At 38.3% G+C, this 16,305-nt stretch overlaps 1 protein-coding gene across 1 annotated transcript in view; it reads left to right on the forward strand.

The window, feature by feature from the left end:
* MEOX2 (mesenchyme homeobox 2) overlaps positions 1–12,606 on the forward strand; it is an 86,408-nt gene extending 73,802 nt beyond the window's left edge. Inside the window, exon 3 of the mRNA XM_060782151.2 lies at positions 11,246–12,606. Within this exon, the coding sequence (XP_060638134.2) occupies positions 11,246–11,470 (225 nt within the window). The 3' untranslated portion in view covers positions 11,471–12,606. The remainder of the gene's footprint in view (positions 1–11,245) is intronic.
* Positions 12,607–16,305: the final 3,699 nt, after the last annotated feature.

A 16,305-nucleotide genomic window follows, 5' to 3' on the forward strand; every position in this document is an offset into this window, starting at 1 on the left:
CATAGACTTAGCATGGGGATTTGGTTAACCAGTTACAATTCATGAGTAAACCAAGTTTTTTTAAAAAAATTGAAACATTTTGGGTAACCACACACCCCCTCCCGGAAAATGTTTATGGGAGGAAAAATAGGATTAGAACATCTTTCTCCTAGACAGTTCATCTTGCTCATGTGATATCAGTTTTCTGTTAAGTAAGACACGGGTTTTCAAAGTTTCAAAGAGCTTTTTCTCAGTTAGGATAATCAAAGCATTCTGAAATATACGTACAACAACATTTTCCCTAATCTGATGCTCTGTGTGACTTTCAAACTATAAGAAAATATATTAGAAAATGGGCAGATGCCCCACCTGCTTCTTCAATAGAGGAAGTTTTTATAATGTGTTGCTCAGAGGGTCAGGAAACCACCACATTTGAAGGCAAGATTGCAAAAAATATGGGGTATGGTTTTTATGTTTTATTTGGTTTCTGAAATGGTGTCCGCTTCCTGCAGTTCTGGCCTTGGAATGTGAGATCCTGTCCCAGTGGAAATGTCTGTTGGAGCTGGTTATAGGAGAGACTGTCAAATACAGTTTACACTGTGTATTCACACACGCAAACATGTTATTTTTCTGGATTTAAAGGAAAATCATTGTTCCGAGGAAAACAGAATAGCCATGGTTTCATTTATTTTTAAAGGAAATGTGTCAGACCTGATTTTAAAAAATGGGGTGATTTCTCCATTGGCAACCAGCTTGTGCAACTTATGTATTTTAAGGGGAGTTACCTGCTTTGAAGTGTACCCAAAGTTTGATCCTGGAAGGAAAAAAACTTTGATGAAGTTTTTACTTTTCTATTGATGTCCTTCACACACTGAAATCCTGCCTCTGTTCTTAGCACTTGTGCCACATTCGTGCCCTTGAACAGTCTAACACTCTCCTCAGAATAAAACAGACATGGGTAGAAAATTTTCCTTGGTGTCTGGTCTCAAGGAGATGTTCAACCTTAGGTCATTTATTCCTCAACCTATTTAAGCAACAGCTTAATCATCAGTCTGAGAGACCTAAATACTAAAACCAAGTTGTCAACTAAGGGAAAGGAAGCTGTGTTTTCACGCCAGTGAACAGATATGCCTAGCAGACCAGTCCATAATTGCTGATTTAGAAATAGTTGCTGAAAGAGCTCCCCTAACACAACCATATAGGTCTGTTTGAAAAATGTTGCTCATATAAAGAACTATTGCAAAATTATAAAACCACTCTATGGAATTTAAACTGCAACTTTATTCATGCTTATTTGGAAGTAAGTCAGACTGAGTTAATGCAGCATTTCTGAGTAGACTTTCATAGTATTGTAATGTCAGTCTGAAAACCGTCTGAGTTTATCTAATACCTGCTAAATAAATAACTAAACACTTAAATAGAAATATTGGACTTAGACCAGGGTAGACAACTGCATGGAAAACAGGGAATAGTTTTCATCTCCGAGAGACCCACAGCCTTCACTCATCAATTCTGTAAAAAATTACTGCTGTATTTGCCCGTGTATCAGCCAAAATGCCAATGCATTTGTATTTGATTGTCATGATATGCAGTTGAATACAGAGGTGATTTGGGATATGGGGTCTCTGAGGACATGGGAGATAATTATATATAATTTTATATAATTATATACACACAAACACACACACACAACATATACAAATACATATACACATAAACATATGGGGTGCAACAAGTTAAATCGCTGAGCTGCTGAACTTGCTGACCGAAAGGTTGTCAGTTCGAATCCGGGGAGTTGGGTGAGCTCCTGCTGTTAGGCCCAGCTTCTGCCAAACTAGCAGTTTGAAAACATGCGAGTGTGAGTAGATCAATAGGTACCACTTCTGTGGGAAGGTAACGGTGCTCCATGCAGTTATGGTGGCCACATGACTTTGGAAGCATCTACAGAGATGAGCACCAACCCCCACAGTCGGATATGACTGAACTTAATTTCAAAGGAAACCTTTACCCTATATACATATATGCACATACACACATAAATGATATTCAGTTGGACTACTTAAGTCAGGAGTCATAACAGAATTAGGACCATGAGCTACACTTTTCCTGTGCCAAATTTAGACACATTTATCTGCATTTCTAGAATTCATTGACACAAGCCAGCCAGGCAAAAGATAATCCTTCTGTATGTGCAGAACTTTGGCTCTCTCTTGGAGAGAAGAACCAGTTCCTGCCTGCCTGTCTTCTTCCTTCCTTCCTCTCTCCCGCCCTCCCTCCCTTCCTTTCTCCCTTCTTTCCAAATTGCAGCTGTAGTGATGAAGTGATGGCTTGAATTATTTATCATACCCTGATTTCAGTATACCATCACTTTACACATTTTAGAAGTGATCGTTAGATGGGAGATAGAGCATCCCTTCACGAACTCTCATCACTGGTTTATCAGAGCATACTGCTATTTTGACTTGTGTATGGGAGAAACTGCATGGGATATAGTCCTACAAATACAAGGACAGCCATGCTGACTATAACACATAAGAGAATGGAGAAAGAAAGTATGTTTGAACAGCCAAGTGGAAGGGGGAGCCAAGTCAGGAGCTTTCTTAAATGTTCAAAAACCCATTTCTCATTTTGGAACAGTGAAGTGGACTGCTCCAACCATGACTTGGATATTTCCATCAGTTTGTAGAATTTACTTGATTTGGCTGCTGCATTTCATATGTGCATGTTGTTAGTTTTGAATAAAAGGTTTGCCGAAATATGAACTATAGGCAATCCAGAAGTTACGAACAAGATAGGTTCTGTGGGTTTGTTCTTAAGTTGAATTTGTATCTAAGTCATCAGAACAGGTACATTTTTTGAATGTAACTCCAGCCGATATATATATATATATATATATATTTATCTTTGGATAGCATATGGAAGGTTAATACCCCTGTAGGGTTTGTTTAGCTGTCTGCCCCCCTGTTCAGAAAATTTCACCTCACTTTCTATCCCTGTGATAATTGAATTTTGACAAAGATGGCTTTTTGTGGAAATAAGGATTGGTGATAAAGCTTCAGTGGAGACCCTTTTTCCCCATGATAACTCTTTCAGGGATGAATTTCCCTTTCTAGGAGTAGATTTCTCTCTCCTTCTGTTGCCTCACTCCATTCTTAACTGTGAGTTGTTTGTAAGATAGATGTTTGTAATTCTGGGACTGCCTATACTCTTCTTTTTTGTGCTGTAGGAGTCTATCTGTATTCTTTCCATGTTAGTTCTACCACAAGTACCAATGTTTTTGTTTTAAAAAGTAACGACTTGAATCCATCTACTTTCATTAACTGGGATATACCGATAATTTAAATAGATTAAAAACATATTAAATAAATCAGAAGTTTAAGAAGAAGAAAAGGTTAAAGCAGTATTGTAACTTTTATGCAAACTACTTAACTGTGCTGAATATACAGGAACTCTGTTAAGTGTGGACTTAACAGGAATTTAAGAGAATTGATTTTCAGAATTCACACATCCTTCCTATTTCTAAAATGTAGCAGGATCATATATCAGTTCCATTATTGACTCGTCACGAAATCCAAAGGAAGTTCAGATTTCATCTCCCTAAATTTGATCTCTGGAGGAAATAGCACATGAAACATCCTTCACAAGGCGGTTATATTTAGCATGTGTGATAAAAAGAACTCAATACTATTTATGTTACAGAGTATCATAAGTTGTTCTTCATTATAAATTAAGAGACAAGAATTTGACAGTCTGACAGTGAAATACATAGGATCTTGGATTTTAAATTAGTAGTTTAGCGCCCATAATAAAACATGCAGTTAAATAGACTGTTAAATAGTACTTTAAAGTGTCACATTTAAAACTCAAAAGGAAAAGTTTTTTTAACATTTATGAAATTTGCTTTATATTGTATCAGCATTTTTCTTCTTTTAACAATATAAACTGATAATCATATAATAGATAGAAAAATATAAATTGGTCAGAATAATGAGAGAAAATTAAAAGGCATCACATGGAGTATTATTTAAAAACCATACCAGGTAAGGAAAGTAATTTCCACTCTCAAGGAAGCAAGGAGTTGGTGGCTAAATCAGGTGTGTCTGGGCACAGTCTGCCCTCGACATTTGTAGATTTAACTTTTGAGGATTTGATTCTTTATAGATTTGTTTATTATGTTCTTTCTAGGAATATAGAAAGGCAATTCTATGGCCAATTTTCATCAGACATTGAGCAAATTTTAATGCTGGCTATGCTTAATACCCTTCTACTCATCTCCAGCTGGACTGACATCAAACTTCAGAAAAGCTACTAGTTTGGATTACAGCTCTTAGAAAATTTCATCCAATATGCTCAGTGGCTATACTAGCTATGGGGCTCTGGGAGCTGTAGTCCAAAAAAGTATTTTCCCCCTCTTGGCTGACACTTCAGTCTCATTACTCTTCAGTAGAGTTTTTTAATGCCTTTGAACTGCTGAGTTCAACAACCTTCCCAGACTGTTGAACTGCAGCTCCCATCGCCCTAAACCATCATAGCTAATGATGAAGAATGCTGAAAGTTGCTTTTCAATAATATCTGCAAGGCTGCACTTGCCTTTTATTAACTAGAAACTGGTATCCTTCACCTGATGTATCACAGATGACTTAAGACCTCATCAGACAGGGGAAGATTTGGCGACATGTTTCACTTCACCTCCCTTTAAGCAAGGGGCCCACCAGCTCCCATTACACAATGTGCAACTACTCCCAGCAGGGCTCCATGCTGAAAGGAGCAGTGAAGTGGAGTGTGTGGCCACGTCAGTAACCAATGAGGCTTCCTGTGTTCTGCTAGGAACAATCAGGGCAAACTGGATGGTTGACGCTTCCCCTCGTGGGATGCTTAGCTGAATGAGTCAAATGATGCAGGGTGTGGGGAGATGGGTTCCCCACACACCCTGAAATGCATCACTGCAATTCTGATGGCCTTTATGACAACCTAGAAATTGCTAGGGTTGGAAATTTATATATGGGAGTTAATTGTCTTGAAGCAACAAAATTTCAGGTAATTAAGCATAAGATATAGCTCCTTGTGTACATCATTCTGGTTATTTCAGTAATGCGAAAGAACAATCTATACAATATCTAGCTTTCATTACTATGACTCTAAAGAGAAGTCTTTATCAAAGTATTGATCTTAATGTTTTGTCTACACTGCATGTTAGCAACCTGTAATCTACATGAAGCCCTCAGGAGGTCTCTCTAAACTCCTCCAACTAATTGCATCCTAATATTAGGGATGAGGAACACATCCCTAATGTAATGTAAATTGAAATCTGAATATTCTTTGAAATTTTCAGATTTGCTAATGCTGCAGTGTAGTTCTTCAAGGAAGAAAAGATGTACAGAATATGTATATGAGGGAAAGAACACACAAAATGCATCTATTAAAACATTGAGAAATGCATTAGGTAGAAAAAAAGCATCTCTGAGGTAGGTATGGCAAATAGAAAGATTGGGAGAATAACACTGCAGGTTCAACATCTCTTATCTGGAAGTCTTAAGTATTCCAAAATTGTTCATATGGGTGACTGAGATGGTTCAATGTACACACAAACATTTCTTCATGTTCATTTTTTTAAATTAAAAGAACCTTCAGGCTATGCACATAATAAAAATAAATGGATTTCATGTTGAAGTCCCATTTCCAAGATTATGTAAATACAGGTATTTCAAAATCTGAAATCCAAATACTCCTGATGCCAAGGATTTCAGGTAAGGGATACTCCATTTGTATTGAGTAGAAATCTATTGTCACACAATCTGGGGCCCATTCCTATATCTCAGGATCAGATCACAGGTTATCTGCTTATCCCAGATTATCTGGCAGTGGAGACGCATATAATCCAGTTTAAAGTAGATCATCTGGGATCAGATCCCGGGATATAGGGCAGTGTAAAAGTGGCCTAAAACAGTCTGAAGCAATATTCTTTCACACAAGCCTACTGGAAAGAGCAGTCTTTGGACCCAATTTGTCAGGGACAATTCTGCCCTGTTGAATTAATTGAGTGTAAACTATTGTAGTTTGAACCCAATTTGCCTTTTGTTATTGGCTAAGATCAAAGGGGAGGGGGCTGGAAAAAGAAAAGAAACTGGAGACATTTTAATGCTGCTGAAAAAATGGGATGTGGAGAATTAATAGGGATTGTGCCTGATAAATGGGGACAGTTGGAGAGTTTGTCAATCTGTGCCAAACAGCAGAAAGTCTGGGTTATTAGGCTGAGCTAGTCTTTGCTGGCTTGATTGTCGGAGTTTCGGAAGTTGACCCCTGCTACTTTATTAATGTTCTCAGCCATTGATCTATGGCTTTTCCCTGGCCCTCACTATGTTTTAGACATTTTATAATTAATCAGATGACCAAGTCACTGAAGCTCTTTCTACTAGCACACTTTGTTCTTAGCCTGCATTTGTCCTCCATGAATAATGGGCATTTCTTTTTCACAGCCGAAGTCTCATAGAAATAAAAATGAAGACAAGCACTTACAGAAACGAAGGATGTCTCATCTTACACAGACCACTTCTTAATTTTGCCAGAAGGCGTCTAAATTTAGAGAGAGGCTCAGATGGTTTAACTTATGCTTTCTTCCAGGCCTTGCGTGTATGTGCTAGCCAATGTAGATTCCCTCAGATTGACTTAGACTCCCTCAGGCTTACTCACTTCCTTAGACTCACAGGCACTTGCCAATTTACACCTCTTTTTACATATGACCTTTGCAATTTGGGCCTATTATGTTTCAAGCAGTTTTATCTATTTTTCCATTCTCCTTGCCATTCCTCTGCAATCTAAAATAAAAATACAATTACTCAAACACACTTGTACTCTTATAGGCAGAAAGAAAGTAAGAGCATTATTAGTCTTGACCAGCCCAGATTTTTTTCCAGTTCAGTAAGATATTGCCATAAAGTATCTTTCCTAAAGGGTTGTCTAGACTGCTATCCATTTCCATATACTTATATCCTTAGAGGTTCTTTGCATTACTACTCTTTTTTCTCCTCGTAAATGTGAATTCAGCTATCCTAGCTTTAGCAACACTGTGCTTGTCTTGAATTATAGATATAATAAATATAAATATAATAAACTTTATTTATACCCCGCCACAATCTCCCTGAAGAGACTCAGGGCGGCTCACAGAAGCCAAAGTACCAAACATAAAATAAACAATACGTAAACATATAGACTATAACAACATAAATTTACAATAGCAAACATACATAAAATGACACATAATATTATTTTTAAATCATAACATTCATAAAATGCAGCAATGCCTGTGGATAAAACTGGCAGCCTTAAAATTAACAATCCAAATGCCAGAGTGGAGCAGAGACTAAGTCCTCACATCTAACCATTAAAATCTACTCAAGGTCGAAGGCCTGTCTAAAAAGCCAAGTTTTTAGACTAGACCGAAAAGTTTGGAGAGTGGGGAGCTAACCTAATCTCTCTAGAGAGGGCATTCAAGAGCTGGGGAGCCACCAATGAGAAGGCCCCCTCTCTTGTTCCCACCAGCTGTACTTGGGACAGAGGCGAGACTGAGAGGAGGGCCTCCCTGGCAGATCTTAAGAGCCCATAGAAGGAGATGCAGTCTAGAATACTGGTTGGGCTGGAAGCAAATAGGGCTCTATAGGAGATAACCTGCACTTTGAATCGGGTCCGGAAACCTGTTGGCAACCAGTGGCGCCGCTTTAATAGGAGCATGGTATACTCCCTATAGCTAGCTCCAGTTAGTAATCTGGATGCTGACCTTTGTACCAACTGCAGTTTCCGAGCCACTTTCAAAGCCAGCCCCATGTTGAGTGCTTTGCAGTAGTTCATCCTGGATGTAACTCAGTTGTGGACCACTATGGCCAAGTCAGGCTTTTCAAGGTGTAGTCGTAGCTGGTGCACCAGTTTTAACTGAGCGAGGGTCCTCCTAGCCACCACCAACACCTGAACTTCAAGCATCAGTGTTGAGTTCAGGAGGACCCCCAGACTGTGGACCTGTGTTCTCAGGGGGAGTGTAACCCCATCGAGCACAAGTTGCCATCTTATGCCCTGATAGGCATCGCAACTGGCTTAAGTCTCAGTTTGTTGGTCTTCATCCAGTCCATCACAGCTGCCAGGCACTGGTCCAGGATCCAGGGAGCTTCCTTGGAGTGGGATGGGAAAGAGTAGTAGAATGGTGTGTCATCTGAATAGAGGTGGCAGTCAACTCCAAAACTCCGGATGATCTCTCCCAGCAGTTTCATGTAGGTATTGAAAAGCATAAGGGAAGGAATAGAACCTTGCAGAACCCCACAGGTCAATGGCCCAAACAATATAGCCCAAACAGTATAGTACCAGCCCACATTGCAGCTAAAAGTGAATATTTTACATGTTTAGATAAATTATTATCCTTTGCTTTATTTTACTGTCCTCATACTAGCCTGCTTTCCACATACTGTTCCTTTTTGTCCCTCATCTTGTGAATGCATTTCAGATATATAATATCTCTGTCTATCTATCTATTTATTTATCTATCTTTGAATCCATCCATCTAGTATTTATTTATTACCCTTTTTATACAACTACTGGGGGAGGGGACACAACAAACATACGAGTAGAAATGTTCTCATCTCTGAATCATTTTTAAACTTCCTAAACTGAATACATGAGCATCCTTCATAAAAAGGTGCAACTTTCCGCAAACCTGAAATTATTGTAGTGATGGCCAAATTCAATTTTAACACGAGCCTTCAGCTCAAAGGCACATGTGAAGCACTGGTCTATTTGGTCCTCTCATGGTCATATTTCCAGACAAGATACATGGGGGAGATCCTGACTGATGGCTCACAGTACTGTTGGCAAACCCCTCTTGCGATCATCCTTTCAGTTGCACAAAGACATACTTCCAACAGAAAGCTTCTCTCACTGCACAGTTGTGAGGACACCCCCAAGTGGACAATTTATCTTTCAATTAATGCATCAAAAATGTTCATCAGGAAATTCCAATGTGTATGATGATCTTAGTTCTCATTTTTGTGTGTCACAAAAAGAGCAAGGTACATTTGGCATCCCATTAAAAAAAAAAAACACCTACAGGACAGTATAGTGGGGTATCTAAATGCAGCTATGATAAGAATTGATCCTTTATATATGTTTCTTTTGTGTCTGTGTTATGCTCTGCACATGTTCACTGTTTTCGCTGATACTTGCTTGAACAAGGCAATGTTTTTATTTATGTATTGCCATATCATTACTATCAATATTGATAATAAGGTATCATCACATGACAGTTTTAATCATTTTTGTTTTTTGAGTATAAAATGTACACCTCTGAAGCAAAATGTGACAACATGTTGTCCTCAGCAAACATCTTACACCATCTCATTGTGCAAGTGAACACAGTACTATTTAGGAGGACATTACAGGTACTCTCAGTTCCCTAGCCCATCTTCCTTTTGTCTTTCAGTGATGTATCCAATGACACATACCTACATTCTCTTGTCAGCACTTCTGAAAATCATATAAGATATAAGCAGGTTATATTATTTGCAGTCATGTGTGTGGGCTAAAATAGTCCTCATGTGAAGAAATGTGATAATATTTTATAGAGAGATAGACCGATCCATAGCTTTCTGAGCTCACTGGATTTGTATCAGAATAATCTCCTCAAGCATTCTGGCTTAATATAGTATTTGGCATTAGCATCATGCCATGATTTTAATGGGGGAAATTCATTGTGAAAAATGACATATATAATTTACCACAAAGAACTGCATGTAGGAGTACAAACATTATGAGCCCTTTGACATTATTTTTGTGAAAGCTTTTGACAGATGGCGTAACAGTATTTCCTAACATCAGAGCAACTAGCAATAAATACTTTCCTCCTTATATTAGGTTTATTTTACTAGCCTCTTTTTTGGCTCTGATGAATTGTCTTTTTTTTTTTAAAGGACATGTTGGGTAAGGCTTAGAAGCTATAACTAATCTAGAGTCACCATACCTCTATTTCTAAATACTGAAGTTCAGTTTTGCAACAACGGTAGCATGAAAACATAACAAGTTGTCAATTTAGATGGCTTATTATTTCAGAGAACAAGAACATTTTTAAAAAGAAGATCAAAAAGGGAACCCCACTGTATTTAACTTAATTTTTAAAGCTTATTTTGGCCATGTAAAGATATATGAATATTGAAACATTTTGCTTTTAATACTTCCATACCTATTACATTAATAATACATTAGAATGTATAACGTTTTGAAAATTATTTGGTAATCTGTTTTTAGAGTTCTGAAATTTCAGTTTTCCTCAACTTTCCACAATGTCAGTGGTTCTATGTGGCTTTCATTTTAGAAAGCCACATTTTGAATATTTCATGGCCACAGTAAGCATAATACGTATTAAAGAAAATAGTGCTCAAATGAAATGTCTATGAACCAATACTTTATAACAGTGGTGAGCCAATATGTCACATAATGAATGTTGGTGGAGCTAATATTAATAATGGCACATTGGTTAACACTGGCAGAAGACCCTGTAGCTTGTTGGAATTTTTTCATTCAACTCTAAAAATAAATCACATTCATTTTAAGAGTGCTTGTTAATATATACAGCTGTTACAGGAAAGGAACGTCTGCTAACCACAATTATAAAAGTACAAGCAGAAACCCACAAAAATTCACATAAATTTTCTTTAGATTGGTTTATTCGAAATTTCTGTGTCAACGCTATACTTCTGGGAAAGTTATCTTCAGAAATGAGGAGGAAGTGGGGGCAGCTGGTGGGGCAGCAGGTTAAACTGCTGAGCTGCTGAACTTGCAGATTGAATCCAGCAAGCAGGGTGAGCTCCCACTGTTAGCACCAGCTTCTTCCAACCTAACAGTTTGAAAACATGCAGACATGTGAGATCAATAGCTTCTGTGGGAAGGTAATGCCACTCCATGCAGTCATGCCAGCCACATGAACTTGGAGGTGTCTACGGACAATGCTGGCTCTTCAGCTTAGAAATGGAGATGAGCACCATCCCCCAGAGTCAGACACGACTACGCTTAATGTCAGGGGAAACTTTTACCTTTTCCTATGTGTATATGCATATAGACCCACCACAATATTTGTGGGAGATATGTTCCCAGACTTTGTGTGGATGGTAACATTTCCTATTGAACTGAAGAACTCCCAGACCAAGTATATCATAGAGTTATTATGAGTTATTTGATTGCTTATCAATGTTCTACACACACCTCATTTATTCTGTTTTGTTTTGATTCAAAGGTAAAAGTTTGGTTCCAGAACAGACGGATGAAATGGAAGCGGGTAAAAGGAGGGCAACAAGGAGCTGCTGCCAGAGAAAAGGAACTGGTGAATGTGAAAAAGGGCACATTGCTCCCCTCAGAGCTTTCTGGAATCGGTGCCGCTGGCCTTCAGCACACAGGGGACTCTCTAGCAAATGATGACAGCCATGACAGCGACCACAGCTCCGAGCATGCACACTTATGATAAAGCATGAAGGAATCACAACTCAGTTCTCAGGAAAGACATGCTAACACAGCAAGCCTTACACGGATGTCCTTAACATATGCAAGCAGCTATCAAGCAATATATATTGGACTTAATGGGTTCTGCTGTTCTAGAATTATTTTTTAACACAAATTCTGTAAGTGCCAGACCTTAAATGTGCCTTGTGAGCAGAAGCGGAAGACAAGCTTGGTTTTGAACATTCCAGATTTCTCTGTCATTTCAATGACAACAGGGCAGGTATATTTTTTTTTGCTTTCGCTTGCACTGAAAAAAAAATGCCATTGCTCTCAACAAATGTAATATCCTGAAGGGGGAAAATAGCACAGTGCCAACAGAAACACTGTCTAGTGGAAAAGAAATGTATTTTAACTCTGTATATATCTACTTTGCAGCCTTTTTACTTTTCACTCGTTTTAGCAATGCATTCATATTAGCTGACGACAATAGTCACCCATGAGAATAAACGGCTTTTTTGTCTCTCTACTTTTGTTTTGTGTCCCAGAGATATATAATTAAGCAGATGGTTGTGTTCAGAGTATGAACTCCAAAAAGAGTCTGCTAGGGAAAATCCTTATACCACAGACAAAACAAATCTTATGTTGCATTTACTATCAACTGCTGCTAATAGGAAATTATTAAACCTTGCTCCTCAGTTTTTCTTGCCTTATAACAGCAACTTTGTTTTTTTTAAAATAATAATAATAATAGGATCATGCTTTTCAGGAAAATAAAAAGCCACCCATCCATTCATATTTAGAATTTGTTATCAAGACCTACATGCTTATGACTGTAGCTACTAGTCGTAATGCATTTACTTCAAAGTGGCCATGCTCTTAAAGTTTGTTTTATCATTTGGAAGATATTTCTGCCTTCAATTTAATATTCAAGAATTAATGTGACCTTTAAAACATATATAAGGCAACATTGATTGTCTCTGTCAAAATTTATTGAAGATAGCTCTGTATACAACATGCAAAAAGTCAAGGCATTTCTCCATGTTTTCCCAAGCTTTTGTGTATATACAGTGAGATAATAGAAACCAAAAAAAAAATAATCACAAAACAGTGATTGTACTTTGTAAAGGAAATGTTTAATAAATGATCCTTTTGAAATAATCCTTTTTCTCCTTTGTAATTTTCATAGCCACATCAAAATATCAGAATTGCAACTTGTTCTCAAAACCGGACCCGTGTTTGATTTAGATAATACAAACTGAGCTTTCCAAGTTGGATGAGACTTCTACTCTGATACATTGGGGAAATTCTTTCCTCTAGCAGGAAAAAGCATTCCTTCACTAAAGAGATCTTTGGCCAAGAACAGCAAGAACCACACTCAACCATTTCCCCAGATATTAAATGGCTATTTTTGTCGCACCATACTGGTGAACATGGAGAAAAAAAGTAGTTGTACATTGCAATTTAATGACATTTAAGATTGAAAACAGCATCTAACACATACCAGATGAAGACCTTTTAATAAACAACTCCATCATGCAAGTACAATTTTTACTAATGTTTTTAATAAAACATGCATATATCCTACCATTCCTTCATGAGAGATGCTTGGTCCACATTTTTACATAAAGAGTTTGCAGTTCAAAACTTTGGTACAAGAGGAGAAAAAATTACATACAAAAAAGAATATTTAGGAAAACAGCATACAATATTTGTATGTATCTTTGGGAAATTACATCTGCCAATATGGCATTAAAAGAAAAAAATCTATTTTCAAAAATGAAAAGTCTTAAGAAACTGGTAGGAAATGTGTCTCCCATCACATGTTGCTGACTTACAGTTCCCAGCAGTAAGTAATAACAGAACTTGCAGCACAACAGCATCTGGAAAACCAGATGCTCTCCATCTCTGTTGTAAAAGAATCGGCACTTTATGGTAAGAGAGAAGCTGAATTAGGGCTGAAAGTCACTTCCTAGCTTATAGCCCCAATATCAGTGGGATGGTGAATCTACTCTGGGTTTCAGTCTGGACTTCACATAACCTCCACAAATAGGTTCAGCACCTTCATGGGTCTTTTAAAATTTATACAAAAACCTGGACCATATTCACCGATAATCAGTATTTGCCTCTACTAGATGCAAATTTCTCTTATACAAATACCAGGCACCAGGATTATAGCAGTGCTCAAAAACATTCTTTCACCCCACCTCACAGTCTATACCTGAGCAAACTCTCCATAGGTGCTATCCATTCATTTAAAAGCCCAATAATTTAATTGTCAATTTCTCATATAACATTGGCCTACTTGTCTTGTTAGTTCCAATTAGATAGAGCCATGAATCAAATGAGTAAATCTACATGCTCTTGTTGGGACTAACCAACAGGATACCAGCCATTGAACCTGGTTTTTCACTTACTATCCCTGATGAAAATAATGGGCTATACCAGTTATTTTGTTAAGTACGTATATTTAACATAGTAAATTCTCCTGGCCTGACCCTCAGAGATCTGATGGTTATGCCATTCACTAAAGTTCCCTTCACCAATAGAACCCCCCCCCCCCCCCGCCCATGTAGCTGATGCTCAATAAAGTAGATTGGAATGGGAATCACAGTTATGACAATAGTTTGACAATTATGACTAAGTAGCAATTGTGAATATGGAACATCTACCTCATCTGGAACTGTTCTTTTTCCATAAACATTACTTAATCACAATTGTAGCACAACAGTAAAATCCCTGTATCCATGGGAGATATGTTCCCAGACTTCACGTGGGAATGAGAAATATAGATATTAGTGAACTCTCATATTTTTAATGAAATGAACACCTGCAATATTGAGAAAAGTGTGTAGCTTGTACAGGAAGCTGTAAGTGAATAACTGAAACTACATATATTGGTTCCACAGATATGGTGGACAAACCATATTTCCATAATCATAACTTCCCACTCAACATACTTTACTGAGATAGAACAAGATCCATTCTGCTTGTAAACAGATTAGGAACGAATGACATTTTTGTCAGTCATGGTGAGAGGTTTGGACCAGGAGAGGTTGATATGATAGTTGATACTAGCTAATATAATGAAACGAGATGGTGTACAACAAAATAATCTGGGCAAAGTATTGGATTTGCAGGAGATGAGGCTTTGTATCACAACAGGTGCTACACATCCATTCCACTGCTACTGTGGGAAGGCCTCACATTAGATTTAGCCATTTGTCCAATCTTAATTCAACCAGGAGGCAGAGGCTGGGAGCAGTGGGGACACCAAATAAACAAGTACAGTATGTCTTTTGCAGACTTTGCCTCATTAATAGCAGAAATAAGCAAACTTCCCCTTATGCAGTAGACACAGTTCAAGTAAAAATAAAAATATGTCCCAGGCCTTCATATTCAATTTCCTTGCTTTTCTCCAATTACCCTTCTTGAGTCGATATGTATTTTGGGTCTGTACAAACAAGTGTGTGTGTGTGTGTGTGTGTGTGTGTAATTATGATTGGCTTGAGATGCTGGGAGTAATGTCTGACCGCATATCTGTGTAAATGACTTAAGGCACACATCTGGATGAATTCTGCATATAATTATAATATGTACTAATTTTCACATTTTTATTTATTTAAAACAACAATTTGTTTCCAGACGTTGCTGAGTATAAACACATAACAGGGTCCTGAAAGCAGCTACCCCTTTCAGCAGCCATGGCTGAAAGGGATGTTTGCAATGGAAATAAGACAAAAGAGGCGGTGGGCTGGTGATGGTGGGGAGGTGTGATCTGAGACACAGTTACAACACAAAGGATCAAGAGATCCATCTGGATGACCTTTCCCCTTCGTTGTTCCTTCAATTGCTGTGTACCTCTCTAGGGACCCACTAACTTTATAGGCAAACTCCACGTGTTCCATCGTAATCTCAGGGAAGACCACAAAAAAGAAATTCATCCCCCCTGGGTGATAAGTTTCCATCTTATTTAAGGAAGTTTTCCATCTGGAGGCAGAATTATTGTCACATATGTCAATACAAAAGAGCTGTATGTTTGTTTACATGTAATGTTGTTATTAAAGCTTGAAATATTCAGCAGTGTTTTCTATTCTCTAACACTTGCAGTCCCAGAAAAAAGCTCAAGTATGTACATAAAGAGAAATAGAGAAATAGTGTCAGAATCCTCAGGACAGCATAGTTACTGAACTCTGAACTGTTTACAACTGTATACATGCACACACCCACACACACACAGTGGTAAGTTTTGTGATGCAATTGTGGAAAGTAGGGGCAGAAATATCAGATAATTGTACAAATAAGAGTCTGTACACAAAGTCTTGGGCCCACGATGGCACAGCGGGTTAAACCACTGAGCTGTGGAACTTGCTGAAAGAAAGGTCAGTGGTTCGAATCCACAGACAGTGTGAGCTCCCGTTGTTTGCCCTAACTTCTGCCAACCTAGCAGTTTGAAAACATGCAAACGTGTGTAGATCAACAGGTACTGCTTCGGTGGGAAGGTAACAGTGCTCCATACAGTCGTGCCAGCCACATGACTGAGGTGGCGTCTACTTTACTTACTTACTTACTTACTTAGGCGATCCTTCGTAGTCCGAGAATGATGGTCCTCCAAGTGTAGTATCCTGGTGGTGGGTCTGTAGGTGACTGAGGAGCCCTATTCTTGATCTGCATCTTCTCCCACAGTGAGGGCATCGGTTTCCAGGTGGAAGGCGGTCGCAGTCGGGATAGGCTTGATGTGCCTTCCTCTTGGCATGTTTCTCTCTTTCACCCTCCATTCATGCCTCTTCAAATTCCACAGCACAGCTGACCTCCAACTTGAGCGCTCAAGGGCCAGAGCTTCCCAGTTCTCAGTGTCTA

This window comes from Anolis sagrei, chromosome 6, assembly GCF_037176765.1.
Source record: "Anolis sagrei isolate rAnoSag1 chromosome 6, rAnoSag1.mat, whole genome shotgun sequence".
NCBI classification, from domain to species: Eukaryota; Metazoa; Chordata; class Lepidosauria; order Squamata; family Dactyloidae; genus Anolis; species Anolis sagrei.